The following is a 27414-nucleotide window of genomic DNA, read 5'->3' on the forward strand; positions in this document are numbered from 1 at the left end:
CATCCTCAAGGTTACCTAACTCTTGAGAGGACCCCACGTCCCCTTTCTCCAGTCCTTCACCAGCTGCTCGCTCCTTCATTGCTTCAGCGTGCCGCCCATCACCTCCTTCCCTGAGCCACTTGCCTAAGCCTGACCCATTGCCAAGTCCCGGGAGCTCTTCTCTCATTAATCTGATCTGCTGCTCCACAGTGTTTGATTCCAGAGCCATATCTTACCTGAAACTCTCTCCTCCTTCAGCATCTGTGACTCCCCTCATTCTTTTCCTTTTTTTAAAAAAATGGATTCTTCAAATTCAGCAGCTCAATAGGATTTCACTGCCTGCCTCTCTGCTGTGCCTTTGACATGACCTTCAAGGCCCATGAACATCTGGCCTCAGTCAGATTTTGCAGCATATTTGTCTATCTGTGGAGGAGCCTATCTCTGTCCACCTGGGCTCCTAAATCGCTCATCTCCAGCCTGGATCCTCGCAGCTCCAGATGCTGTTCCAGCTTCCTGTAACAAAGCACGTGAACACGTCCCTTTGGCCCCTCTAACTTCACCTATGGGAACCCAGTATCATTTGGCGACCACTCCTCAAACCTGTTCCCCATCCTGTGTTAGGTGATATCTCGGGAAATGGCACTCATCCGCTTGGTCCCCCAGGTCAGAGGCCTGAACACCCTTCCCCATCCCTCAGTCCAAACCTGGACGTCAACATGCACACAGTCGGCCAGTCTTGTTGGTGTGACGACCACAGTGCACGCTTCTCCTCTTTCCCATGCCAAGACCAGAGACCAAGGTCAGGCTCTCACATATCTTACCTGGGCCTTCCTGTGAATGAAGATGGGGTTCGGCCGCTGTGAATCTAGTTAGCCCCCACATTACCACCAAAATCACCTTCTTTAAACCCAGGTACAATCACGTGCTTCCCAGGTGGCACGACTGGTAAAGAACCTACCTGCCAATGCGGGAGACATAGGTTGGGAAGATGCCCTGGAGGAGGGCATGGCAACCCACTCCAGTATTTTTGCCTGGAGAATCCCATGGACAGAGGAGCTTGGTGGGCTATGGTCCATGGAGTCGCAGAGTTGGATGCGATGAAAGTGACTTAGCATGCATGCATGCACAGATCGTGTGAGTCTCCTCTTAAAACTCTTCCAGTGACCCACCCTGCCTGCCAGTTACTTTCGGGATGAAGTCCAGAATCTTCAGCATCACATTCAAGGCCATTAGCATTTGGCCTCAGGCTGGTTTCGCAGGGCCACTTGCTGGTGTGTACCTGCATGGACTGCGTGCTGTGGCCACGCCAGTCAGTGTGACCCTTTCCAGAATGTACTTCCGTCCTCGTCTTTCCACCTGTCGGAAGGCCTTCTCTGTCTCTGTTGACCAAAAGTCACTTTGTTCTTCAAGACTCGGTCCAGATGCTACTTTCTCCACGACGGCTGCCTTGTCCTCCAGGGAGATCAATGGATCTTTCCTTCCGGTCACCACCCCGTGTTTTGTTAGTTAGTTGTTGTGTCCATCTCTGTCACTGAGACTCAGTTTCTTGAGGTCAGGGGCAATATAGTAAACATGAACCCTTTTATCTCCCCTCTTGCCTAGTACAGGTCTTGTACACAACAGGTGCTCAATCAGTGATTGTGGCCTATGGGAACAAACAGTGTTATGGATGACTGAAAGCAGAGAAGGGGGTAATTTTCTTCCAATGTGAGCTGAAGAAAGTCAGTGTAGAGCTATTAATAGCTCCTTCCCGGGCTCTTGTGTGACATGAGGCACTCTGGGATGGAGAATTCGGCTGCGGGGATTCTGAAGCGGGTTTCTATGTGCAGACTGAGTGAGGATGGTCCAGGCAGCTTTGCAAGGAGTGGACTGCTGGGCATGGCCTTGTGCCACCTGTCCTCTATCCCTCTGCCCCTCACCTGCCCAAGTGCAGCAGGTGGATCTTTTGTTCCTCAAACTGCATGTCAGCCCTTGCTCTGCGTGAGTTGCTGCCTCTGCCTGAATCCATCATCCAGGTCTCAAAGCTGGGATACCACTGACACTGTTCGCTCCCCCAGTTTCCATAGTTTCCCGCCCTCTTGCTCTGTTCTCCCTAAATCCCACCCACCCAGTTCTGCTTCCAACCTCTGTGAACTCTCCAGCTTATCCAGCTTATCTATAAAGTGGGGTATTCTAGGCCCTGGCCCCCTGCAGCATGGACATCACTTGGACACTTGTTGGAATGCAGAGGCTTGGGCTCCACCCCAGACCTGTCGAACCAGAACCCATGTTTTATTTGGAATGTGCAGCAGTGGTCCAGAAGACACTGACTCTCCTGTTTCTAATGTACAGCCAAGTTTGAGACCCACTGCTCGTGGGGCTTGCTGTCAGAATTAAATGACAGCATGTATAAAATCAATATATATTATTTTTATTATTACTGTTCTAATCAAAACACTCAGCACATGCTCGCTCATTCATTTGCTTAAAGGTGCCTTTCACTGTGAAATGGTGAGTGCCATGCAGGCAGGACCTCTGTTACATCCCTCGCCCCTGGCATGAAGCTGACACTTCCTAGTTGCTCAATAAATACTGGTCAGGTGAATGGGCAGATGTTACTGAAGACAGTGGCCGGCCTAGACCTCCGTCACTCCTGCGCTATTTTTTAATGGGCGGGTTGGGAAGGAGATGGTGGTTCTTGAGTGCCTGCTGGTGGCCTGTGCACTGACACGTGATTGAAGTCGATCCCCCCAGAGCCTGGGAGGTCAGTGTCATTGTCTCCACTGTCCAGATGAAGCAAGTCTCAGGCTAAGGAACTGCTGGAGATCACCGGCTACGAGTGGGCAGGATGAAATCTGCCTGTCTTCAAGATGCACTATTTAAGTGTGTTGGTTGAGCTCTCAGAAAAGGAAGGGAAAACGCTGTGCTTGGGGACTCATTAAGTAGTCAGATTTGGTTGTATTGTAGCTGGAGAGAAAAGACCCTTCTGAAGACAAGGAGGACATCGAGAGCAACCTGCTTAGGCCGATCGGCGTGGCCCTCCGTGGAGCGCACTTCTGTCTGAAGGTCTTCAGGGCCGAAGACTTGCCACAGAGTGAGTGTGGTGCCCTTGCTGGGTGACTGCGATGGGGGAACCCTGGGCTGGGCTGCCTTAGGTCCCTGCGGGAAGGAGAGGTGGGGGGCTGGCCCCCGGCTCCCTCCCTGCCTCCTCCTGGCCTGGCTTCTGCACCCAAGGGTCTGCTAGATCTGTGCCAGCCCAGCTTCCCTTCTGCTCTGCTGTCTTCGGAAGCCTCACACCCTCTTTAGGTTTCCCAAGGGTTTTAGGGCTGTTCTTAGGAGAGAAGCAGTCTCCTGCACCATTTCCTGATGCTGAAATGGCATCGGCACCATTTCAATTCTATTTCGTGCTTATGCCTGGCTCCCAGCGATTCTCTCCCACCCCTAGGAAGCCCCTGGCTGAAGACTGGTAGCCCTTGGCTGCAGAAGCAGTTGCTGAAATGTTAGAAGGGCTCAGTGATTCCACTCAGTGGAGACTCCTGGGTGTCCAGTTTGCCTGGGACTGTCCTGGTTTCAGCACTGGAAGTCCCACATCCCAGGAAACTCCTCCTTCCCTGATAAACTGGGACAGTGGGTCACCGTAGCTGTGGCCGAGTCTTCATCACCCCAGGAAGGCTATGGTGGCCACTGCCTGGCTTCTCGAAGTGACTAACCCTGCACTAGTCCTGATCTGTGTGCCCAGTACCTGCTGGGGGAGTTATGCTCAATATTCTGGAGCCGTGGGTGTCAACCCAGACTGTACATTAAATCATCTCTGGAGCTTTAAGGAAGTGCAGATGCCTGGGCCCTGCCCCCTGTGTTTCAGATTGGCTAGTTTGACGTGGGGCTCACCCACTGGTAGTTTTAAAAGGCTCCTTGGTGGTTTTCTCACTGCAGGCTATGAGCCACCACTTTGGAGCGTGCATTGGCAGAATTATACCAAGTGCTCTTGCTAGCTGAGTCCAAGAGAACAAGTAGTCAGGGACTCCTTGGGTCCCTGTTCACACGTTTTGCATGAAGCTAATTGTTTGAGGGTTTCTGCTTTGACTAATGACACCAATCATTGGGTTCCTTCTGTACATGTTTAATTGAACCAAAATTGTGGGGAAACCCTTTAAATAAGTAATGGGATTAAAATACGGGTTTAGAACATTCTGCATTTGTTGGTTGACACTATGCGGAAGTGAGGCTGGGGAGCTTCCAAAGGGGGCCGGGGAAACAGAAATGTCTGCTTTGCTCAAGGTGAAGGGGATGCTGCTGCTTAGTTGTCTGCAGTGTTGTTTAAATATAAATAAGAAAAGAATACATGGGTAAATAGAACATAAACATTTGCTAAATATTTGTTAACTGTTGTATTCATGTAGACAGACATTGGCTAGTATACAATTGTTAAGCGTCCCCTTCTCTCATTTTCTCATTCATGTACACGAATTTGCTAGTCAGTCAGTTGTGTCTGACTCTTTGCAACCCCCTAGACTGTAGCCCGCCAGACTCCTCCGTCCATGGAATTTTCCAGGCAAGAATACTGGAGTGGGTTGCCATTTCCTTCTCCAGGGGATCTTCCCGACCCAGGGATTGAACCTGGGTCTGCCACATGGCAGACAGATTCTTTACCATCTGAGCCACCAGGGAAGCCCTTCATATACATATGTACCATTATACAGAACATATATATATACACACACACGCCTGCATATACACATCTGTCATCTCTCTCTATATATATAACATATATATATATGCACACGCCTGCATATACACATCTGTCATCTCTCTCTATATATATAACATATATATACACACACGCCTGCATATACACATCTGTCATCTCTCTCTATATATATAACATATATATACACACACACCTGCATATACACATCTGTCATCTCTCTACATATAACATATATATATACACACACCTGCATATACACATCTGTCATCTATATATATAACATATATATATACACACACATGCCTGCATATACATATCCATAATCTATGTATATATATAACATATATATACACACACACACGCCTGCATATACACATCTGTCATCTCTCTCTCTATATATAACATATATATATATACACACATGCCTGCATATACATATCCATCATCTATGTATATATATAACATATATATACACACACACATGCAAATATACATCTGTCATCTATATATATATATACACACATGCCTGCATATACACATCTATCATCTATATATATATATAACATATATATACACACACACACACCTGCATATATACATCTGTCATCTATGTATATATATAACATATATATACACACACACACCTGCATATATACATCTGTCATCTATGTATATATATAACATATATATACACACACACACCTGCATATATACATCTGTCATCTATGTATATATATAACATATATATACACACACACACCTGCATATATACATCTGTCATCTATGTATATATATAACATATATATACACACACACACCTGCATATATACATCTGTCATCTATATATATATATACACACATGCCTGCATATACACATCTATCATCTATGTATATATATAACATATATATACACACACATGCCTGCATGTACACATCCATCATCTACATATATATAACATATAGATATATACACACATACCTACATATACACATCCATTATCTATGTATATATGTAACATATATATATACACACACATACCTGCATATACACATCCATCATCTATAAATACATATGTAAAAATACAGCTAATTAGTAAAACATTGGTTTGAAGCAGCATAGATTAAGTTAAAAACAAAACAGAATTGACTCATCGGTCGCCCTCAGGAAAGTCACTGAGCTAGTGGATGTAAGGGAAAATGTCAGACAGGCACCAGTAATGGGATATTATTATGACAACGTCCAATCTTTCTCTGGAAGCTGGGCAAAGGAGCAGCACAGCGCCTTCAGGAGCTGCTGTTTGGAGATGGTCCTCCTTCCCCAGAACCCTGGGCTGAGGGGCCCGTGGCCTCTTGGGGAGTCCGCAGACTGTTGGGAGACACAAGTGGGAAGTGGGGGTTTGAAGATGGAGAGCAGCAGGCAGTGAGCAGCATGTCTTTCTTCTCAGTGGACGATGCTGTGATGGACAACGTGAGGCAGATCTTTGGCTTTGACAGTAACAAGAAGAACTTGGTGGATCCCTTCGTGGAAGTCAGCTTTGCAGGGAAAATGGTAAGAAGCAAGTAAACAAGAAGACTTGCGGGAGGGTGGCAGCTGGCGTCTCTGTGAATGGGCTCTGGGCACTGTCCTGCTGTGCAGCACAGATTTTGGGGTGCACAGGACCCGCCATCGGAGGCTATGTACCTGGGATGTGGGGGCACTAATCACGGGACACGGGGTGAGACACGCAGGCCTAGCTCTCTGGGGCTGCCAAGCACACACACAGGTCTGCCCACGTGTGTGAGACAGACAGACAGGTGTGGATGGACACGGAGGGGACATAGGGATGGTGGATAGAGACAGGAATATTTGGGGGAAATTAAGCAATAGTAAGTAAAGCAAACCAGATGCGAAGGCACAGTGATAGGGAAACAAAAAATATGCAGTAAAACCATAATGATTATTTTTAGACAGTTGTGCCAGGAGTTGAGTGGAGTAAGGCCACTCTGGTGGGGATCCTGGGGATCACATACCTCTCTTCCTTCCTTCCTGCCCAGAGCGGGGCTGTGGCTCCTGTCCCTCTTGACTTCTGCCTGGGGCTCTTTCCTCCATCGCACTTCAGGGCCGGCTTTGCCCACCCTCCAGGCTCTCCCTGACGGCCTCGGCTGCCCCCATCGCCTCTCACGGAGGAATCCACAGCTGTGTCCAACTCTGAGCCTTCCCTTCAGCCCCGGAACTCCCTGCGGCTTTGCACGCCTCTACGTGCTGCCCACCCGCCTCCCGCTCGCCCTGTAAAGGGGTCATTTTCTGCCTACACCGCCCCACTTCCAGAAACTACTGTCTTTACCAGTACCACCATCGAAGGCAGAAAATGCGGGCCTGCCTTGATTCTTCCCTCTTTTTTTGACCTCTCTACATCAAGATCCCACTGCTAGCTTTTGCCTTTAAAAATCCCGAATTCTTTTCTTCTCTCCATGCCCCTAGCCACTGTCTTCTCTCCCCCAGGCCACACCACAGCCTTGCGTCCGTTCTCTCGTCCGGGTTCTCACCGTAGAAATCCACCAGCATATTTAGTGTAAAAGACAGCCCTGTCTGTAAAATGAAGTTCAAACCGCATAACCTGGTTGACCAGAGCTCACCCAGCCGAACTTTCTGGCCTCATCTCCATGGCCAATATTAGCTTGCAGTCTTTGTGCGAGGGCGGAGCATCGCGCCCCCTCCTGGGCGGACGCGGCCCTGCAGCCCGCTCGGAGGGCGGAGTTGAGTGGGTTTCAGCGCCACTGGCTCGCTCGCCGCGCTCAACTTTGGGTACAAACCGCACAGCCCGCGTGTCTTCTCGTCTGCCCTGCGGTCACGCCTCTAGCCTTTCCCCGGGCCTGTGCACTCCCGGCTCCTTCTTGGCCTTCCTCCCCACAAAATGTGCTGCGTCGGTCAAGATCCAGTTTCTGTCACCCACACAGGCTTGCTGTGTTAATTCAGCCCTCGGGGCTCTACGCGGCCTTAGGCACTGCTCTCTTTAAGTCCGTTTTCCATTGCTTTAGGCTGTTCGTTAACATCTGTTCCTCGGGAAACAGCCCGATCGCCTTACTCTGTAACCTCAGAGCAGAGACTGTGGTGGAAATACTGGAAATGGGGGAGAATGACATATCCAGAGGGCTCGGCCTCCATCCCGGCTCCCGGAACCCCGCTCCCCTGGGCTCCCGGGTCCCACCATTGGAAACGGGCGGGCGGAGCCGAAGGGCTGAGAACCAAGCGCGCGGGCTCGCGCCTGCAGCCAGCTGCGCTTTGCTCGGGAGGCAGAGGCGGGGAGCGGGCAGACAGGCAGGCGTAGGACAGTTAGGGGAGCCTTTACAAGCTTAGCAACAAAGGCTAAAAGCGAGGGTGGTGCTGGAGGTGGTGTGCGCTCCCATTCAATACACAACACTTGGCAGTCTTCCTTTTCAGTTAATCTATTCTTAGGTTCATTTTGGAAAGAAGGAGGGTCTGCCTGCCCATCCCACCAACAAAGGACCTTGAGTCAGGGGACCAATAGCTGAGGTCCAGGTTGATTTCAGAAAGAAGAAAGGCCTTGGATAAGCTTATGTCCTCTGTCTGCTACTGATACCGCCTCCACCCGCCTCCACTATTTTGTTTTCTTTCTTTCTTCTTTTATTATTGATGCACATATTTATTAAGGAATTTTGAGAACTACAGAAAAAAAGTAAATAACATTACCCGTAAAGTATCATACAAAATTTATGTTTGGTGCTTGTCTGTCTAGCTTTTTATTTTATTTTACTATGTATCAATATTAGATGCTTTATTGAAGCATTAATTATTTGAAAACACAAAATTTGGGAGAACTGTATTCACCCACTAGGACGGCCTCTAATTAGATGAAACAATTGTGACTGTTCTGCTGCACTTATTTTCTCTCTGTGTGTATGGATAATCCCCCCCCCCCACCCCCCACCCCTGCCCCAGAAATGAATCATTTGAAGTGTAGTTATACACTTTGCCTCTAAAGGCTTCAGCATACATCTCCTGAGAAAAAGGAAGCTTTTGGTAACCGCAACAACATTATCACACCTTGGAAATTAGCAGTTATTTTCTACTCTTCTCAGATATTGGCTCATATAAATATCTTTGATTATCTCCCAAATATCTTTCAGAGCTGGTTTAATTTTGTTCCAATCTAAGACCCAACTGGAATTTATGCTCTGCACTGGTGTCTTCTGTAACAACCTTACTCCCATCTCCCCTCCCATTTTTCTCAGCCCACGACATTGCATTTTTGAAGAGCACAAGCCATTTGTCCATGTCCTGGGTTTGTCCCACCATTTCCTTCTGGTGTTGTTTGACTTATTTTTCTGGCCCCTGTATTTCGAAGTTAGGTCTCAGACCAGGTTAAATTCAAATGAACTGTTTTGGCAGGAACACATCTTAGGTGGTGTTTTGTACTTGTGTCTGCATCACAACAGGAAACAAAATGTCAGCATGTCCCACCACTGGTTACTCGGTTAAGATGGTGTCTCCGGGTCTCTCCCTTGTCAAAGCACACACTCTGCTTTGTACTTTGCAGGCAATCTGTGGGCACAATCTCAGTCTGCTGATATCCTGTTTCTCAATAACCTCTTACCTAATGGTCCACGTAGCCACTGACCTCCTTGCCTTTTTATTTTGTAAAGAAGAGCTTCTCCTCCCTTCTTCCCCTTTGAGTGTTAACATGCTCCTTCATACTTATTAATTCAGTGTGTTAAAATCAGTCACTACGGTGCTGGATATGTGAACCCTCCTGCCTTTGAGCTGCTCCTCCAACCCAGGCTAATGCAGGGCTCATGGGAAATGTCTGTGGGAGAGGTAACACGAATTGTAAACTCATTCACACTGGGCTCTAAATGCTCACTGCGGGTCTTACACAAGTGCAGTTTTGGTTTGGGCTTTGGGCCAGAGTCTGATGCCCTGTACCTGGCCTTAGGAGGGACTGTGATGGGATGAATGAAGGCAGGAAGGAAGCAGGCAGTTTGGCTGGACACTTACTCCAAGGACCAGAATTAGTTTTCCCAGCTTGAGAGATGGGAAAGTCATGTCTCAAGACATGTGTTTTTATTCCACATTCCCAACATAGTGGGGTGCTGTGATGATGGCTAGAACCGAGACTGGCCTGCCTTCAGTTCAGTGGCTCTCCCTGAAGCTGCATCTCAGCGCCCTGAGGCTCCCAGCTGCCCCTGGTTCCTTGCAGCGCCGCCACCTCCCTAGGTCTTCTTCTGTTCTGAGATGCCCTTGGCTGTCCCTGGGGATTTTTCTAGGAAGGTACCCATGTCTGGGGTGGGGGAGGGTGGTGGTGATGGAGGTGGGGGTCCTGACCCCGGCAAGGGGATATGTAAAGCTGGTTGGTGTGGCCCCTGGGCCTCTGTGTCCCCCACTGTCTGCCCCAGCCACCTCTTCATGGTCTCCCCTACTCTCTCTGCTGCCCTCCTCTCCTGCCTCATCCTACCTGCCCCTCTCTTCAGCCTGGTGTGTCACTTTTCCTCATTATATCCGATTCGGTTGTCCTGGGGGTTTGTTCTCTGTGTTGCCCTAGCCTGGCCCTCTTTGCATTTCCTCTTATGGACACTTGGTGTCACTATTATCTAAGCCGCAAACCGCCTGGTTTGGCCATGCTGCTAAGGGGCTAGAAGGGTGTGTGTGTGGTGCATCCTCTCAAGCACATATCACACTTCTTCACGTATGGGGAAAAGACAGGGGAGGTACTTAGAAGGCAGAGTGGGAGGCTTTAAAGCAACTTTATTTTTTTCAAGAATAAAACTTATTGTAAAAAAAGATGAAAAAATCAGAGAAAAGGAAAATGATGCCTCATAGTTCTGTACTGTGCACCGCCTTGGAGATAAGCACTATTCACGTTTGTTTATATTTCCTGCTGCTCTCGCTCCTTCCATCTGGCACACCAACCCCTCTCCCCCTCCATCCCCCTCACCACCCTGCCCCACTGGAAAAAAACTGGATTCATAATGCAGCTGGATTCAGCACACAGTCTGTCTTCGTTATTCCCAGAGTCTGTATTTGCAGATTTGCCTATTTGCTAAAACTTATCTGTAATCCCCAAGCCAGTCCTTCCAGTGCTTTGGTCATCATTTGCGAAACTCGGGACAGTTTGATTGAGCTGAGGTGAGTGCTGCCAGCTGAGCCGGGCGCTGCGCTTCCTTGCTTGTTTCAGCCCTTGTCCTGTAATGTGTTTCTCCTGGTCTATTTGGTGTCATTCTTTGCTTTTGCATTTTGGGGTGTTTTTTTTTTTTTTTTTTTTTTTGCTGGTGATGTCAGTGTTTGCAGCGGCTCCCAAGTGTAGTGCTGAAATGCTGCCTAGAGTTTCTCTGTGAGGAGCCTGTGAGGTGCCCTGTGGAGAAACCGCGTGTTTGGTCAATTTTGTCCAGGCATGAGTTACAGTGCTGTTGGCTGTGAGTTCAGTGTTAATAAACCCACAGTATATTAATATAATGAGAAAGGTGTCTTGAAACAGAAACACACATAAAACAAAGTTACTGGTCAGTTGACCAAAAAAAGTTGTGACAGAGGCTTGCAGGCCCCTAACCCTGTGTTTCCCTTGGGAGCACTGCTTCAGTATTCACCAGCTGGTGTTCTTGGTCACTTACAGAATGTGTAACCACTGCCAGAATAGTCAACTATGTCTAAGTGGTTTGGTAAGCTGCGTTTGTTGTCTAACATTTCCTTAGGTTATTAAATAGTCTTTGAAATAAATTTTTGGTATCTGCTATAATATTTCATTAAACAAATATAACATGACATTTAAACTATTTTTGGATTTCTTTTTTTTGTTTGTTTGGAATTTTCCTCTTTCATGAACAACTCTGTGAGGAACATCAGTGTGTAGGAATCTTTGTCCACACTCTGCTTTTTCATAGGGAAGTTTCTAGAACCAGGTCAGAGGGCATGCTTATTTTTGAGTATTTGATACAGATGGCCAAATGGCCTTCTGTCATGAAGGGAAGGAGAGTTAAAAAAAAAAAAAGACACAGATAAGAGGAGGAGAAGGAGGAGGGGGAGGAGGGAGCTCGGTGTGGGGAGAAGAGTGGGGGGTGGAAGGCTCTGGGTGCTTCTAGGGACAGAGGTCGCGCTGGCCTGTGGTGTGGCCGGGACACATCTTGGCGGCTCTCTCAGAGGGACCCTCCAAGGGCAGACAGGTGGAAGTGCTTGCTGGGGAGAAGGCCTGTGGCTGCCCGGGCGCAGGGCTCGGGGAGGGAGGGTGGGGACCACCTGTGCCTCTCATCCAGGGAGCTGAGGAACGATGTTGGCAGGGCCTGTCTGCTGTGTCTGATGAAAAAGTCTTCCATTCCTTTCTTTTTCTCTTTTGTTATTTCAAACTTTTGTCCATCGAAGTTTTGAATTAGATAGTACATTTATTATGCACACCACATCCACTTACTTATCATCCATCACGAGAGCCCGGCCTCTCACCCTGCACCTGCCCAGCAGTCCTCTCGCCCTCTCCCCCCTTGCACAGGAAATCACTGTTGGTTTCTTCTGCACCATTCCGGCTTCATTACATGCATGCCACGTCTGACCATAAATTCTTACCTTTGCGCCTTTAACGCACATGGTTGCACATGATACTTACTGCTTTGCACCTTGGTTTTTTTCACTTAATAATACACCTCAAAAGTTGTTTCATGCCGTAGAGTGGTCCTCATTCTCTAGAGCAGCATAGCGCCCCATTCTGTGGATGGGCCGTTCTCTATCCAAGCTGCCCTCTGTTGGTGGCTATGCGGGTTGTTCCACGTCCTCCCTAACTGGAGTTAGGCTGCAGAGAATAATCTCAGACGTATGTTATTCTGCACATGTGCAAGTATGTCTGTAGGATAATGTCTAGAGGCAGAACTGGTAGGTCAAAGGGCATCTGCATTTGTAATTTTGAAAGGTAGTGGCCAACTGCCCTTTGGAGAGGTTGAGTTGTTCTCTCTCCACCAACAAAATCTGAGCGAGCAGTTTCCCATTGCCTTGCCAAGACAGGGCTGACAGGCTTTCGAGATTTTTATGGCTCTGATAGACGAGACGCGGTATTTCATTTGTTTTGTTTGTGTTTCTTCAATTATGAGGGAGATGGCACCTCGTTCTGTGTGCTTTTACAGCCCTTGGTGTACCCACTCCTGAGGACTGTGAGTCCCACTCTGCCTTTTGTTCCATCTAATTGTTGGTTTCTCTTCTTTCCTTACTCCTTTCCTTGCTCACACAAGGGCCAAATCCTGGCACCCATCCTTACCCCCAGGCTTTGCCTGGGCTCTTCTCACAGGGAGGGGGGACGATGGGCACGGGGCCGATCCTGGGTGGACCAGGGGTGAAGAAACAGTCCTGGCCCCCGGGGAAGCCACACTCTCATTTGATGGAGAGTCTTGTCAGTTGCTCATTAGATGAGATAATTGTGTAAATGCTTCGCACAGTCAGGGCCCATAGTCAGTGCGCTGAGGAAGGCTGCTCCTTATTTCCATGTGTAGGACACACAGCTTCCAGCATCTGAAGCAGAGCCTTCGCCCACTGCCCTGCGTGGGTGCAGGGTGCTCCGGGCGGCATCGGTGCCTCCCTGGGGACTCCCAGCGCAGAGTAGAACACATGAGCTGCTGGTTTGAATCCAGTTCTCGCCTCTGCTAGGTTTCTTGTTGTGGAAAGCCCAGTCTTTTGGGCAGAGCTGACTGGAGGCAAACTATGGCTTTTGAGGCTTGTATCTTAGCTGCATTTTCATCTTCCTCTCAGAGTACTGGTGTATAGCCCCCTGCCCAGCCCCTCAGCTCCCTTTTCCTCTCCCCCTCCCCGCGCTCACAGTCTTCCAAAGGGGCAGGTGATCTGCACTGATGGGCAAAGAGAATTGCCTCAGATGCTAGGACTCCTGGGAAAGCTGGTCTGGACTCAGGGTCGTGGCCACAATGGGAGGGAAGGGAAGGAAACTTCCAGCCGGAGGTATGAGATAAGGGAGAGTGTTGTGACTTTCAAACAATCTGTCCCTCCCTCCATGTCCCAGTGGAGCTGACCTACCATTGAGCTTTGTCTCTGGAAAGATTCCTGGTGCTAAGCCCACTGCCTCAGGTTCCATAGCCCCCAGGGCCTTCTGCCCAGCCCGAAGGGTGGTCAACATGGCCGACAATGGCTGCCCGTTGGTGTGGTGGTCGCCAGGGCTACCCAGAGTCCCCTCAAAGCTCCATTCACCTATCCTCTGTGTCTTCAGCTCTGCAGCAAGATCCTGGAGAAGACGGCCAATCCTCAGTGGAACCAGAGCATCACACTGCCCGCCATGGTGAGCCTCACCTCCACGAGCCAGGGCTCCTAGCCTCCCGCTCCCAGGAGGCCTGGGCTCCCAGCCTTCCCAGCTCCCGCCTGCCTCCCAGACTTCCACTTCTTCAGAAGGCCTCCACCCCGACACGTCTTGCTTCCCTCCTTAGTTTCCGTCCATGTGTGAGAAAATGAGGATTCGTGTCGTAGACTGGTGAGTCCTGCGTCTGGGGGCCTTTAGAGGTGGCTGTTGTCGGGGTCACCGGGTCCTTGCTTTCCTTGCGTTCAGTCCACATGCAGCAGGGGAATCTCTTTCAGGTGCGGTGGTGGCCTCACAGGGAGGTTGGAGAAGGAGAGGGTGTGGGCTGTTAGGAAGCTTACTCACAGCGGGCTGGGACGGCTCCAAGAACCAGAGATCCCTGGGGCCAGGAGGGCCCAGGGAGCCTTCCTGGGGAAGTGGGGTTTGGGGAAGTTCGAGATGAAGGCATCCTAATGAAGACAGGATCATAAGCAGAGGCAAGGAGGCTGCAAAGAGCAGAGCTTCCAGGAGGGTGGACTGAGACTCCCCAAGGGCTGGTAGGATGGAACAGATCTCCAGGCTGGGGAAGGGGGCCGGGTTGCCCAAGCAGGGAATGGCACTGCCGTTGGCAGCAGGGGAGTAGCCACAAGACCATCCTGGAAAAATGGCATCTAACTCTTGTGAGTGTCTGTGTGCTCCAGACCCTCTGCCTGTCTCACGTGATGCTCAGCTTGACTTGGTACAGCCCTACCTTACAGACGAGGGAGCGTGTCTGGATAGACTGAGTGCCCTGTCTGGGGGGACAGCTGGAAGCTGCTGAGGCCAGGCTCGAACTCAAGCCTGTGCTTAACCTCTGGGCCATGTGCGGAGGTGCCCTGTCTCACACCCGAGGGCTGCAGGGGTCCGCATGTGCCATTTCCAGGACTCTCCCTACACCAGGCTTCCCCCAAAGAGAGAGCTGTCCTTTCTCTGCCCCCAGAAAGTCTTGGCCGTGCGGTTCCCAGCGTGTTGTCCTTTGGTCTTCAGCCCATGTCACCCCCAGCCAGGAGGATAATGAGAGACTGGGGAAAACCCCCAGGCCACAGAGCCATTAAAGTGCGCGCCAGGTCCCCAGCCTGAGAGAGAACAGCTTGTGAGAATTAGAGAGGAAGGGAGTGTGAGGAGGGCCAGCAGGGAGAGGCCTCCAGGGCCCCAACCGCTGATCTGCTCTGTGGGAGGCGGTTTGGGGCGATGAGCTCTGCGTTCGCAGAGCTGCCCCTTCTCCTCTCTGTGTGTGCGTGCATGAGTGTGCCCTGGGTGCAGGTCTGTGTGTGGCAGTGTGAGGGAATGCACGCGGGCGCCATGACCCCTGTGTTGTGCATGGGCCCCGCCCGAGTCCGTGTGAGCCGTGTGAGGCACCGACATACTGTACAGTCCAAACACATTACGGAATCTGGTGGTTGCCTCTCTGGTTTAGGTTGAAGTGGCATTTTTATTGTGAGTCTATTTTCAGACTTGCTGTATTTTCCAAAAGCAACCCCAAGCCCCAAAACCCAACTCTTGGCCTGAAATCATTCTGCTGCTGCAAGTTCCTATCCAGAAAAAGGCTTTCTTCCCAGAAAACTCAGATAAATTTGTACTATTACCTGAATCCTGGAAATACGATATGGTCCATATGGTCTTTTCTCTGTAACTTAATCTTCCATTCAGTTCTTGAAGAATTCTTTTCATTAAAAAACAACCCCCCCAAAAAAACTACCCCCTCCTCCTCAAAAAAACCTGACTCAAAACCTCTCTCTTCCCGTTCTGTTTTCCCATCTCATCAGATTCAGGTGAGCCCAGAGGTCAGAAATCCTATTTTGCTCCAAGAGCTATTGGTCTTCTCTAGGGCTTGGTCGTGAAGGCAGTTTAGAAGTGTTGTCAGCTGTCAATTATCTGGTGTTGATAATCTCACTGTAAAACGTTTAAGGGACTCTTTACTTCCCCGTTTCTATTAACGTCACTCACCAGGAATAGTGATACAGATCCGTGCTGACAATTCACTCTTCCTAACGTAGCCCCCGCCCTGATAGAAAACTTTAAAGCTTAACCACCTCCCTGGGAAATACAGAGAGGAAGGAAGGGAGCAGCAAAGATCTGGTGTCTGAAGGCTGTAAGATTTAAAGGAAAAATGATATCACCATGCTCAGGTGGGTCTTTCACTGTGAAGCACGTGGATGTCATCTCCTGAAGCCACCTGTGGCCAAGGGATGCACAGCAGGAAGAGAGGGCTGCTGGGTTCCAAGGAAGGGAAGATGCACATGGGGAACCTTCTGGAAGGAGATAGAGCCTACCCCTCCAGTCTTGGCACTGTGATGTTTTTGGACTGGAAACGTCTTTGCAGTGAGAGACTGTCCTGTGCATTGTAGGGTGTTTGGCTACAGTCACGGCCTCTCTCTATGGCTCTCCTCTATACCAAAAATGTTTCCAGTGGCCAAATGTCCTGGGGTCAAAAGCCTCTGGATTGAGAACTCTCGGTCTAGCCTCACAGAGAAGCAGCAGGTTTCTGCAGGCCCGGCTCTGGTTTCCCCGTGAGGTGTATCTTGCTCAAGCCCCACCTTTGTCATCCTGCCTACCTTAGCTTCTTCATCTAAACTGGGGCCAACTGCAGGACCTGCCTCAGAATCCTGCCTCAGGATTAAATGGGCCAAGTCCCGTGACAGTTTCAGCACAGTGCTTGGCTCTCAGGAGGTGCCCAGCAAAAGGTGGCTGTTACTGTATATGGTTGTCAAGGGGGCGGGTGTGGGGCAGAGGAAGGGTCTGCACAGAATGCTCAGTCCTGGAGCTTCCCCCATGGCCCCCTATGCTGGGTAGGAGGGGAGAGGCTTTCTTTGGAGAGGTAGGATGAGTCCCATTTTGGAGCCAGAAGCCGTGTGGACCTTGGTGAGAGCACTGGGCCGGGAGTCAGGATATGAGTTTCTGTCCTGGCTCCTCACCTCCCTCCCAGGCTGACCTTGGGCCTGGACTTTGCAGCTCTGAGCCTGTTTCCTTCCATCTGTGCAGTAGAGATTTAATAAAAATACCTATTCCCCAAGGCCATTGTAAGGATCCTTGGCGATCAAGGATGCTAAAAGTGCTTTGTCACATACAAAATCAGATACAAAAAAAGAGCTCTGTATTAGCTACCCTAAGCTAATTAAGACCGTGGGCTTCCTTGGAGAGAGAGTTTCTTTCTGGTTGCCTGATTTTTCTCCTTGGTCTGGTATGTCTTAGCTCTCCGAGCCTTGCTCTCCCTGGGCCTGGGGGTCTGGCTCCCTGGGCGGCCTCCTGCTCCCCTGCACTGCTTCTGCCTCAGGCCTCCTCCCTTTCAACCTGCAGCTGTGCCCACAGACCTCCAGCTTGGCTGCTGGGATGCTGATGGACTGGGTCCCCCCCAGAGGAGTCCTGAGTAACACTTTCTTTCCAGTCTCTTTTTGCCAAACATTACTAGGCTTCCATAACACCCCTAGTGTGAAGACTGGGACCCCGAACGATGCATAACTCCGGCCATTTCCTCCCTGGGTGGGTTGTGGCCTGCGAATCCCGCCCTGATCAGGCCCTTTCTGCCCCTTGCTCTAGGGACCGCCTCACCCACAACGATATTGTGGCCACTACCTACTTGAGTATGTCGAAGATCTCTGCCTCTGGAGGCGAGATAGAAGGTGAGTGCCCCCCTGTGCTGCCCTCTGGCCCCCATGCTCTCCCCTGCCCCACCCCTACTGTCTTACAGCTCTAGCTTTGAGAGTTTGCAGAAAAGGGAGTCTGTAAGGTCTTCGTTGCCCACTTCCCAGGAAGAAGGGCTTTGGCCGGTGAGAGAGATGGGCTTGTGTTGAGGACTGGCCTCACCGTGGAAGGTGGGTGCACCGTCAGATGGTCTAGAGAGATCCATTCCTGCAGGTGATCTTGGTGGCTGTGACCACACCATCCACCGGGTTCTGTGTTGGCTGACTGTTTTCTAGCAGTTCCTATTCTGAAATGGCTTTCATTGGTCTGTTGGAAAGTAGTTAGTGTGTGATCATTTTGTACAATTTAAAAGAGATAATCTGAAAGAACAATATACAAATTCACTCACAGAATTATCCATTAGCCTCTCCTCCCAGAAAAGAGGTAAATATTAATATTCTGGGACCTGTTTGTGTGTATGTGTGTATATGATAAACAATGTTTTGAATACTTTTTAACTGTTTTGACAATTGGTTTTTGTCACTTGGCAATATAACATAGATGTTTATTCACGCTATTAAATATGCTACAATATGGTGAACGTGCCATCGACCACATTAACTAAAGGCTGAATATTTAGGTGCTTTCTAATTTTTCCATGTTATAAGGAGCTAACTTGATATTGAGTGTTTTTGTAGGGGAATCTTTATGTAATTCCTGATTTTTCTTTTGCATAAATGCCTTGAAGTGGAATTGCTGTGTCAAAAGATTTGAACATTTTAAAGCTTTTGGTGTATATAAAAATTGCCCCACAAAACGACTGGACTCATTTATACTCTAATCTCTCAAGCTTATTTTGTTACATCCTTATCAATACAAAGTAAGATAATAATGATATTTTCAAAGAACTTTGTCAATTTGTTGAGTTGCATTTCATTGTTGCCTTAATTTTATTTCATTGATATCTGGTAAAGTTGACCAATGTACATTTTAAAATATTTAATAATCATCTTACATTTACAAATTATATATTTTTTTACAAATTATATGTATTTATATACTTTAAAATTTATTTGGGTGTAAATTGCCTATTCATGCTTTTGTCCATATTTTTGATGGTATGTTTGTCTTTTTCTCATTGTTTTTTCAGAGTTCTGTATGTATATGGAGGTTAACTTTCTCCCGTCATCTATGTTGTAAATAATTTTTGTCAATTTTATCATTTAATAGTTTTTAACTATTAAATTTAAAAGTTTTACGTAGCCAAATATATTAATCTTTTCCTTAGTGAATTAGGCAAGGGTTTAACATTACTTTTTAAAAAATGGTTCTTTGGTGATACCAACACTATATATTGAATAATCTTTTCCCTACATTTTGAAATGCCACTTTTATCCCCTACTAAATTCCTCAGTGTGTTCTTGGTCCTATTTCTTGATTTTCTATTATCTTTAATTGGTATGTCTGCTTATTATTTCTTAGGTTTTGGTATCTGGGCTGTGCTGGCTCTGTAAAATTAATTGGAAAGATTTAAAGTCTTTTCTAACATCTGGAACAGTTTATATAACATAAGAATATAGTCTTTTGAGGCTTTGAAAGAATTCACCCATAAAACCATGTGGGCTAGGTGCCCTTTCTGAGTGGGAGTTGCACTGGCTCTGAAACCTTTTCAGTTTTCCCTGTGCTCACTGGTATTTTTAGTTTGTTACTTTTACTACAATTGATTTTGATAATCTACATTTTCCTAGAAAAATATTTATTACATTGAGATCTTCTAATTTTTTTATAGTATTGTGCAGAGCAACCTTTTATGATTTAAACAATTCTACTTTCTTATCTCTAATGATATGTGTTTGGATTTTCTTTTTTCTTGATTAGTCTTGTTAGAAGTTTTTCTTTCTCCCTACTGTATTGAACGTTTCAAAGAAAAGTTTCTGGATTTAGATATGAGTTCTAACGGGCTTCCCAGCTGTGCAATAGTAAAGAATCCATCTGTCAATGCAGAAGACACAAGAGACTTGGGTATGATGCCTGGGTCAGGAAGATCCTCTGGAGTGGGGAGTGGCAACCCACCCCAGTATTCTTGCTGGGAAAATTCCATGGACGGGGAGCCTGGCGGGCTGTAGTTCATGGGGTCGCAAAGAGCTGGACACATCTGAATGAGTGTGTATGTGTGCACTTTAGTTCTAATATTTTCTAATTTTTTATTCTCTCATCTTTTAAATCTTTTCTTTAACTCTCTTTAGACATATTTCACTGTTTCCTTTTTAACTTTCTAATTGTGTGCTGAGTTGCTCAGTCGTGTCTGACTCTTTGTGGCCCCATGGACTGTAGCCCACCAGGGTCCTCTGTCCATGAGGATTCTCCTGGCAAGAATACTGGAGTGGGTTGCCATGCCCTCCTCCAGGGGATCTTCCTAACCCAGGGATCGAACCCAGGTCTCCTGATTGTAGGTGGATTCTTTGCTGTCTGAGCCACCAGGGAAGCCCAACTTTCTAGTTAACTCGTGTTTATTTTCAGTATTTCTTATTTAAGTAATGGAAGTATGGTTTCTGCCACATATGTTGTGCTTTTGGCTTTCAGCAAATCCCAAGGTTGTACTTATCTCTATTTTTTACTTTTATTTTTTACATTTAGATATTTAATCTATTTTGAGCTTCTTTTGATGTGTTTTCTGAGAGCAGTTTGATTTGATTCCTTTATAGATAGTTTTTTTTTTCTTTCTGGCTTGTAGGAATGTCTCTTTTTACTTGTAGTATAAAAAATTATTTTGATCTGTCTAGGAGCAGGACTCTTGAATTTTTTCTGAGACACAGTGAATTCTTAAATCTGAGTTGAGGAATGATTTCATCTACTCTAATATTGTTGTCTGAGCAGCTGAAGGCATGGTGTGGGGTGGGATAAGAGCTGTTCTGGAGCCAGGGAGCTCCAAGAGAGTTGTTCCAGTCTCCTCCCACCAGTCCCAACCTTGTAAGGTCCTTACAAAAATCCAGTGAGACTATAAATGTCACATTCTGGAACACCATAAACCCTAAAGCAATGTTGCTCTTTAGTATCATGATTATTGGCTTTTTGCATCCCTATTCTGACTTGTCCCCCCCATGCCAATTGTGCTTTTTACTGCTTCCCATGTGGTTTAAAATTGGCTATTGCATTTTTAGTTTCTTGTCATGCCTTCCTTTCCATCCATCTTTCCTTTTATATTTTCCTTTTCCTCTTTGTTCTCTCCCTCATTTTGTTTTGTTCCACAAAAGCTATGTCTTCCTGCACTCTACTGAGCATTCCAAATCATTTCTTGAGAGTTCAAGGCGAACACCCTCCTGAATTTTACAGATGTTGTTTCCTCCCTATTTCCCTATCCTGGTTGGCCCTCTATTTTTCCCCTCCCCTTTTATTCACTCTCACACACTCTCGCAAGATCTGGCCAGTGTTGGTGTCTTTCCACAGACAGGATGTGTGGGTCTCCATCCATCATCTTCTCAGATCTTTATCTGGAGGTCAGGTTAGCATGCCTAGTTTCTGGCAGATTCCACCTAACACTTTTGAAGTTGACCAGTCTCCTCTGGATTCTCTGAAACATTTAAAAATATATGGATACAAGTAAAAAATTCTACAATGAACTCCAGTTTCCCTCCCGATGCGTTAGCCTCTAGCTGCCATGCTCATGTCATCACTGATACTTGTAACTGTTGGAATATACCAAGACTCCTTCCCAGAAGCCCCTGCTATAAGGCTTCCTCCTGCCCCAGCCCCTCCCTGTCCTGACTGTGGGAACTGCTGGTCCCAGGATGCGGCCCTCCTGTAACTGCTGTTCCAGTAGTTGGATGCAGAGGGAGAAAGATGGGAAGTGAGGGCAGTGTGTCATGGAGGTGGGTGGGAGAGATGCTGTCCTAGGCTCCTCAGGGATCAGAGCCCCTGCATGGAAGGAATCTCTTCTCCAGTTTGCTGGCTAGTGCTGTCCCTGCCTCTTGAGTCCAAGGGCAAATGTTGGTAGAGGCACAAAGCGCCTTTCTGACTGGTATCCAGCAGCCACTGTTTCACGAGGCTACTGCTCTGCCTGCTGTCAGCCTCCTGAGGGAGAGTTTAGATGCCTGTGTCGCCATCAGTCTTCACGTCTTGGTGGTGGTGTTGACCTTGCTCTTTTCCAGGGTCATCATGAGTATTTGAATGGGAACATGAGAAAGATATTTATTTGGTCACTAGATGGCGCTCAAGCCATGGGCAACTCATTGTGGTTCATGGACCACTGGCTCCCACAGTTTGTTTTGGACATAAATGAGAATCTTCTTGTCACCAGCTAACCAGTTTTAAATACAGTTGAATAGCTTGATCTCTGTAGCAATAAAACAGTTAGACTTATTCCTCAAACTGGAGCCGTTCTCAAGCTCTCTCTAGGCCTGGAAGGTTAGCCCTTGCCTGCCTCCCTGCCAAGCTTCTCCCACTTGTCCTGAGGCCACCTCTGAATGTCACTCCAACTTTGAGATCTTTTTGTTTTTCTCCACCCTAGGATGTTCCAGAATATCTGGGTGATGCGTGGCCCTTGCTTTTCCCACTACTCTCAAAGCTCAAACTAAACCAAACTATAAAAATGGATTCTTTCTCTATATTCTCCAGCCTCACGGTTCACCAGATTATTTAATCCAACCAGGAGTTTTTGTTTTCGTGTTTTTGTTGTTCTTTCCAGCTAGGCCAGGACCTAATGCTAGCCTCTTAAGCACTTTTGCCTGCAGGCTTACCTGGGCACACTGAAGTATTCCTTGGACCCTGTGCTCCAAAGCATTTAGTAAAAAATTTATTTATTTATTTATTTTTTAATGAGGAGTGCTTTCCTGAGAAGCCTCAGTCCTTTTGAAAGGTAGCAGGCACACGAGCCCCATGAAACCTACACAAATTCTTTTGTAACTTTGTACATATGAAAATCATGCTACATAAATAGCACTCAGGCAGTTTTTTCCACGGCTACGAAATCCAAAGTTCTTTTCTTTTTGTCTTTGGAACATAGATGATGAGGATTTCCCAGCAGTTCTTGGTTTCTCCTCCTGCCTGGCGCTGGCTGGAGTCAGGCAGCCAAGCCGTGGGCGTGGGAGATGTGCTGAGAGGCAGAGGGAGCGGCTGGGCTGGCCGCAGGTAATGGCCTCAGATGCTCCAGGAGAAGGGGTTCCTGAGCTGGGAGGGCCTGCCCTGTACTTCCACAGGTGAGGGAGCTGGGCTGGGCTGCTCAGACCACAGGACTGGAAGCATTCATCTGTGTTTTGTGGCTTCCCCAGCCTCTGTTCCTTGGGCTTAGGGAAAACACACCAGAACACTTGTGTTTTGGCAGAAGAGTGGTGAGGACTAAATAGAGGCTTTGTCTTGGGGGCCTTCACTGATGACTCTGCCCTTGACTTTATGAGCTGTCTGCAGACACAAGCATGATCCTCACACCTGGAGACCTGTGACCCTACCCCCGGATTAGGAGCCGTTGGCCTTAGTTGTCGGCAGGGCCCTGTCTTACTGTGCCTCATTCTGTGCCTGTTAGGTTTGTGGAACAAACCAATGAATGAATGAGGCAATTAGTGAAAAAGGTGTGGTTGGGAACCAGGCTGCTTGGCAGCCCCCTAGCTTGGTCCTCCCAGCTGCCAGAGGCACGTGTTGTTCAGATGACCAGAGGGACTAGAGGCCAGCTGTCTCTGGGCTGGGCACTAGTTTGCAGCCAGAACGCAGAGTTGGTCTGTGGGTGGAAAGCTGTGTTTGCTTCTGTGAGGAGCACACGGGGGTCGGAACTATGACCTTGGCCTCATTAGCCCTAGATAACTGGCCAGGCCTGTTTGCAATCATTTGAAGGAGCTTAAAGTGGAATCTGTTTCCTTCCGGCGGGCCCTGGTCGTGCTCTCCTGGGGGTGCAGCTGTGCCCGGGTCGGTCCTCTGTGGTTACTGAAACTCTCCTATGACCAGAGGCCTCACTCCCCTCCCGATGAAAACCTATTCCTGTGGATATGGAAATGGCCATGAATTATGGTCTATGCATTCTGACTCCTGCCAGCCGGCATTCCTAGCTGAGGCCGGCTGTGGAGAGCTGAGGGGCTGGGTCCCAGGGCCTCAGGCCCCCCCATCCTCCAGGCCACCTCTGCTCACTTGGTCTGCTCTGTCCTTGTATCCACGTTCTCTCTTCTCCATGCCCTTTCTTCCTGTGTCTCTGCTCATTCTTCCTTCCTGCCGCAATGTTTTGCTCAGCTCTTGGCTCTTAATTCTGATCATGGAGCTATAGGAAAATAGCAATAGGTATTATTTCTTGAAGGAGACCAATAGGTAGAGGTGATCAGTGAATGAAAATAATTAGATATTTCACCAAACACAAGCCCAGGTCAGTCAGGACCCCAGACTGGGCCACACTTGGATGGCTGGAGGAGGGACGGTCAGAGTGTGGCAAGAGGCAGAACCAGAGAGGACAGTGGAAGGAGACGAGGACTGCATACTCCTTTGGGGGCGTCTTGTTCTTGTCTTGAAGTGAAGTTGGAAGTCTACCAGAGCATCTCCTTCCTTGCTTCTCTTATTTCTAGACCCTCCTTACCCGGGTTTAGGGTACACCCAAGAGTAGAACCTTCAGCTAATGGACAGTGTCTGGCTCTGTGCTTCATTCGAAACAGCAGGTGCCAAAAGCCTCCTGTTTCAGAACAGTGCCCAGTGCCTGCTGTTGTGAAAATGCAACATGGTGCCCTTAGTGGTAATTCTAGAAATGACCACTAGGTGGAGATCTTGCGCCTTGAAATGCCTCCACTGCATGCAGTCAACCTGCCTGTGGGGTGGAGAGCTGTGTGTGCCTAGCTCTGGCCCTTTCATGTTTCCCTCATCCTTTCTTGGCATCTCTACTTTGTTTTCCCCTCTTATCTGGCTATAATATGGCAAAGCATATATATATATATATATTTTTTTTTTTTTTTTCCTGTGTTATTCCTTGAATGTATTGAGTCACGTTTTCAATCGACGGACAGAACATACAGCCCTGCAGGCAGCCAGCGGGGCTCAGGCTGGGGCACTGGGACTGTGTCTGGCTGAGGGGGGTGCACTGATGACTTACTGGGTGATAAATTCACAGCTGGGCTGGCCTTGGGATCTCGGCCCACATCTGTTTCCCGTCCAGGAGCTATTCCCTTCTGTCTGTCTGCCAACTGTCCATCCACAGTGCCTCGTTCACCTAATCGGTCCTCCACCCAGCCATGCCCATCCTAACCCCTCTTCCATTTCTTTACGCTTCAGAGGAGCCTGCAGGTGTGGTCAAGCTTCCTCCAGCCACAGAACGTACGTGCTCTCACCTCCGGGATGACGAGGGAGTTGGGCCTCGAGGTTTTTACTGGAGGGGCAAGGGTGCTGGTTGTGGGGAAGTGTTCCATTTGCCTGTGGTGGGCTGGAGATTCCCCACCACAATCCCCAAGCTTAACTTTGGCTGTTACCTCTCAACCACGGTGGAATATGTAAATTGCTGGGAACGCTTCAAAGGCAGTTCCCTCCCACTCTCTAACCCCCTTGCCGAATGTGCCGGGCCCTGGAACTCAAATGAGTTCACTCTCTCTAGCAGGGTTGGGGGTGGAGCAGGCAGGGGGTCCATGATGAGGAAGGGGAAGTGTGAATCCTCCCAGGGACTGGGAGGAGGCCGGGGTGAGCTGAAAACTCTTGAAGTTGAAATGAGCAAGGTAAATTATAGTCAAGATGATTAGTATAAATAATTAATCATGCTCACAACAGTTCCATCAGGTCTCTCACCCCCATCCCGAAAGCCAGAGTGTGTGCTGGGGACTGGAGGAGGAGTGATGCGGGGTGCAGGGCTCTGGAACAGGCATGCTCCTGCCTCTGATTGGGAATAGCTTACTGCTCAGGGACGGGCTCAAGCCCAGGGTCCCTGGAACCCAGCCCCCAGGGTCTGAGCACTCAGAGTCATCTCAGATAGTACCTGCTTCTGGGCCCACCTCCCACCTTTGCCGTTCTGGAAACGGCCTCTTCCTCCTGGCTTTTCAGGATTCTCAGAGTTTGGCCATTGAAGGCCCGTCCTAGGAAACTTGGCTGTCAGCTGGAAAGTCATGACATTAACAAAAGAGGGCTGTCAAAAAGAAAAGGATGGAAATGATGTGGAGGAAAGATTTTGTCTCATCATTAGTGTAATTCTCCAACTCTCCTCCAACTTGCTCCACTGAAAGATCCTTCTTTGCACAAAGTGGGGAAGAGGAGGAGATGCCAGGATGAGTCAAGGCTATTAAATGGTCTGTCTCAACTTCATAAGGATACAGGGGTGGAGGAGACATGTGCCTGGGGCTGCCCTGTGTGTGGGGCGACATTGAGTTGGGCCCCCTCCCTGGCGTCCAGGAGATGATGTCTCTGGTGACCAGGCTCTTGGGCCTTCTTTGTGCCTCCCCATAGGCTGGATGGCCTGAAACACAGATGGAAGGGCAGGGTGAGGAGGGGGTGAGCATGAGCTGGGAGGGGCAGGGCAGTGAGCCCGAGCCCAGCTTTGCATGCCCGCTGAGTGCATGGGCTTGAAGGTGAGACCACTGGGGTCATGCCTCTTTGCAGTCGTGTGTTCCTTTTCATCTCTTGGCCTCAGCTTCCTCTTCTAGACAACGAGGCTAATAAAAACAATACAAATCTCCGTGTCTCGACATGGTGAAGATTAAAGTCCCGCAGGAGAGACAGCGGTAGCTCTCATGGGGGTCACTGTCCTTTATACGTTTGTGGGGGCCGCATCCTGTGCACGTGCGAGGCGCTGAGACCGGGGATGGGCTTGGCCTGAAGGTAGCAGGGTTGAGCGCTAGACATCTCGGCTGGGCCGGCCCCTCTGATCTGCACCTATGTCTGTGTCTCCCAGTGGACGACCATCTAGGCTTCCTCCCCACCTTCGGGCCCTGCTACATCAACCTCTATGGCAGCCCCAGGGAGTTCACTGGCTTCCCGGATCCCTACGCAGAGCTCAACACGGGCAAGGTGAGCCAGACGGGAGCCCAGATCCTGGGGCCTGCCTGGGCAGTATCTGAGGTCAGCCTGCACTCCAAGGGCCTGGTGGTGCTTGAGCGGGCCCAGGGCCAGGCAGCCACCTGCCCAGAGACCCCTTCTTCCTCCCAGACCTGTCCTGGCCCCTTCTTCCCTCCCACTCCCTTCTCTTTGCCTCTCCTTCAGGGCAAGCCGGACATCCCCTCCAACCCCCCTCCCCCACCCCTGCTAATTTTCCTGGCCCCCATGGGGCCCAGCTTCTGTCTCAAGTTTCATTCTCCCCTGGCGAGGTTGGACCTTGGTGCTGACCGTCAGGGTGGCATGGCCCGTGAACCCTCTGGACCACCGTTTCCTCATCCGCAGAGGGATGGGGTGTGGCTCAGGGCCCTGCTGGTTTCCTGGGAGATGGGTGGCCTCTGGGCCAGATGAGGCTCCTTCCCTTCCCCTTCTCCCCTCCACTGCCCCTGCTCCTGGTGACCCTTCCTCCCCTCTCAGGGAGAAGGCGTGGCCTACCGAGGCCGGCTCCTGCTCTCCCTGGAGACCAAGCTGGTGGAGCGCAGTGAACAGAAAGTGGAGGCTCTCTCTGCCGATGACATCCTTCGGGTAGAGGTGAGGGGCGTGGCCCTGGGAGGGGCCAAGAGGGCAGTGGCCGAGTGGGGCTGGTGGAGGAGGGCTCAGCTCCACCCATGCTCATATGCCTTCACACCTCTGGGCCTCAGAGTAACCCAGCACCTGGTCTGCCTTCCTGAGGAATGTTCAGAGGCTCAAAGAAGATAAAAAGTGAAAAGTGTTCCTGAAATGAAAGTGTTAGTCGCTCAGTCGTGTCTGACTCTTTTCAACCCCATGGACTGTAGCTTGCCAGGATCCTCTGTCTATGGG

General features: G+C 49.0%; 1 protein-coding gene across 31 annotated transcripts in view; it reads left to right on the top strand.

Moving 5' to 3' along the window:
- Nucleotides 1-27414, top strand: part of DYSF (dysferlin) — a 227982-nt gene that overhangs the window by 72601 nt on the left and 127967 nt on the right. For 13 of the 31 annotated variants that reach the window (XM_069583666.1, XM_069583662.1, XM_069583672.1 and 10 more), the window contains 8 exons: nt 2926-3052; nt 6112-6215; nt 13855-13923; nt 14069-14112; nt 17494-17576; nt 24814-24855; nt 26414-26529; nt 27031-27144. In XM_069583666.1, coding sequence (XP_069439767.1) covers nt 2926-3052; nt 6112-6215; nt 13855-13923; nt 14069-14112; nt 17494-17576; nt 24814-24855; nt 26414-26529; nt 27031-27144 — 699 coding nt within the window. Of the gene's footprint in view, nt 1-2925; nt 3053-6111; nt 6216-13854; nt 13924-14068; nt 14113-17493; nt 17577-24813; nt 24901-26413; nt 26530-27030; nt 27145-27414 lie in introns of all 31 variants that reach the window. The other 18 variants (XM_069583664.1, XM_069583670.1, XM_069583675.1 and 15 more) reach the window with 2 other exon arrangements.

Source organism: Ovis canadensis, chromosome 3 (assembly GCF_042477335.2).
Source record: "Ovis canadensis isolate MfBH-ARS-UI-01 breed Bighorn chromosome 3, ARS-UI_OviCan_v2, whole genome shotgun sequence".
NCBI classification, from domain to species: domain Eukaryota; kingdom Metazoa; phylum Chordata; class Mammalia; order Artiodactyla; family Bovidae; genus Ovis; species Ovis canadensis.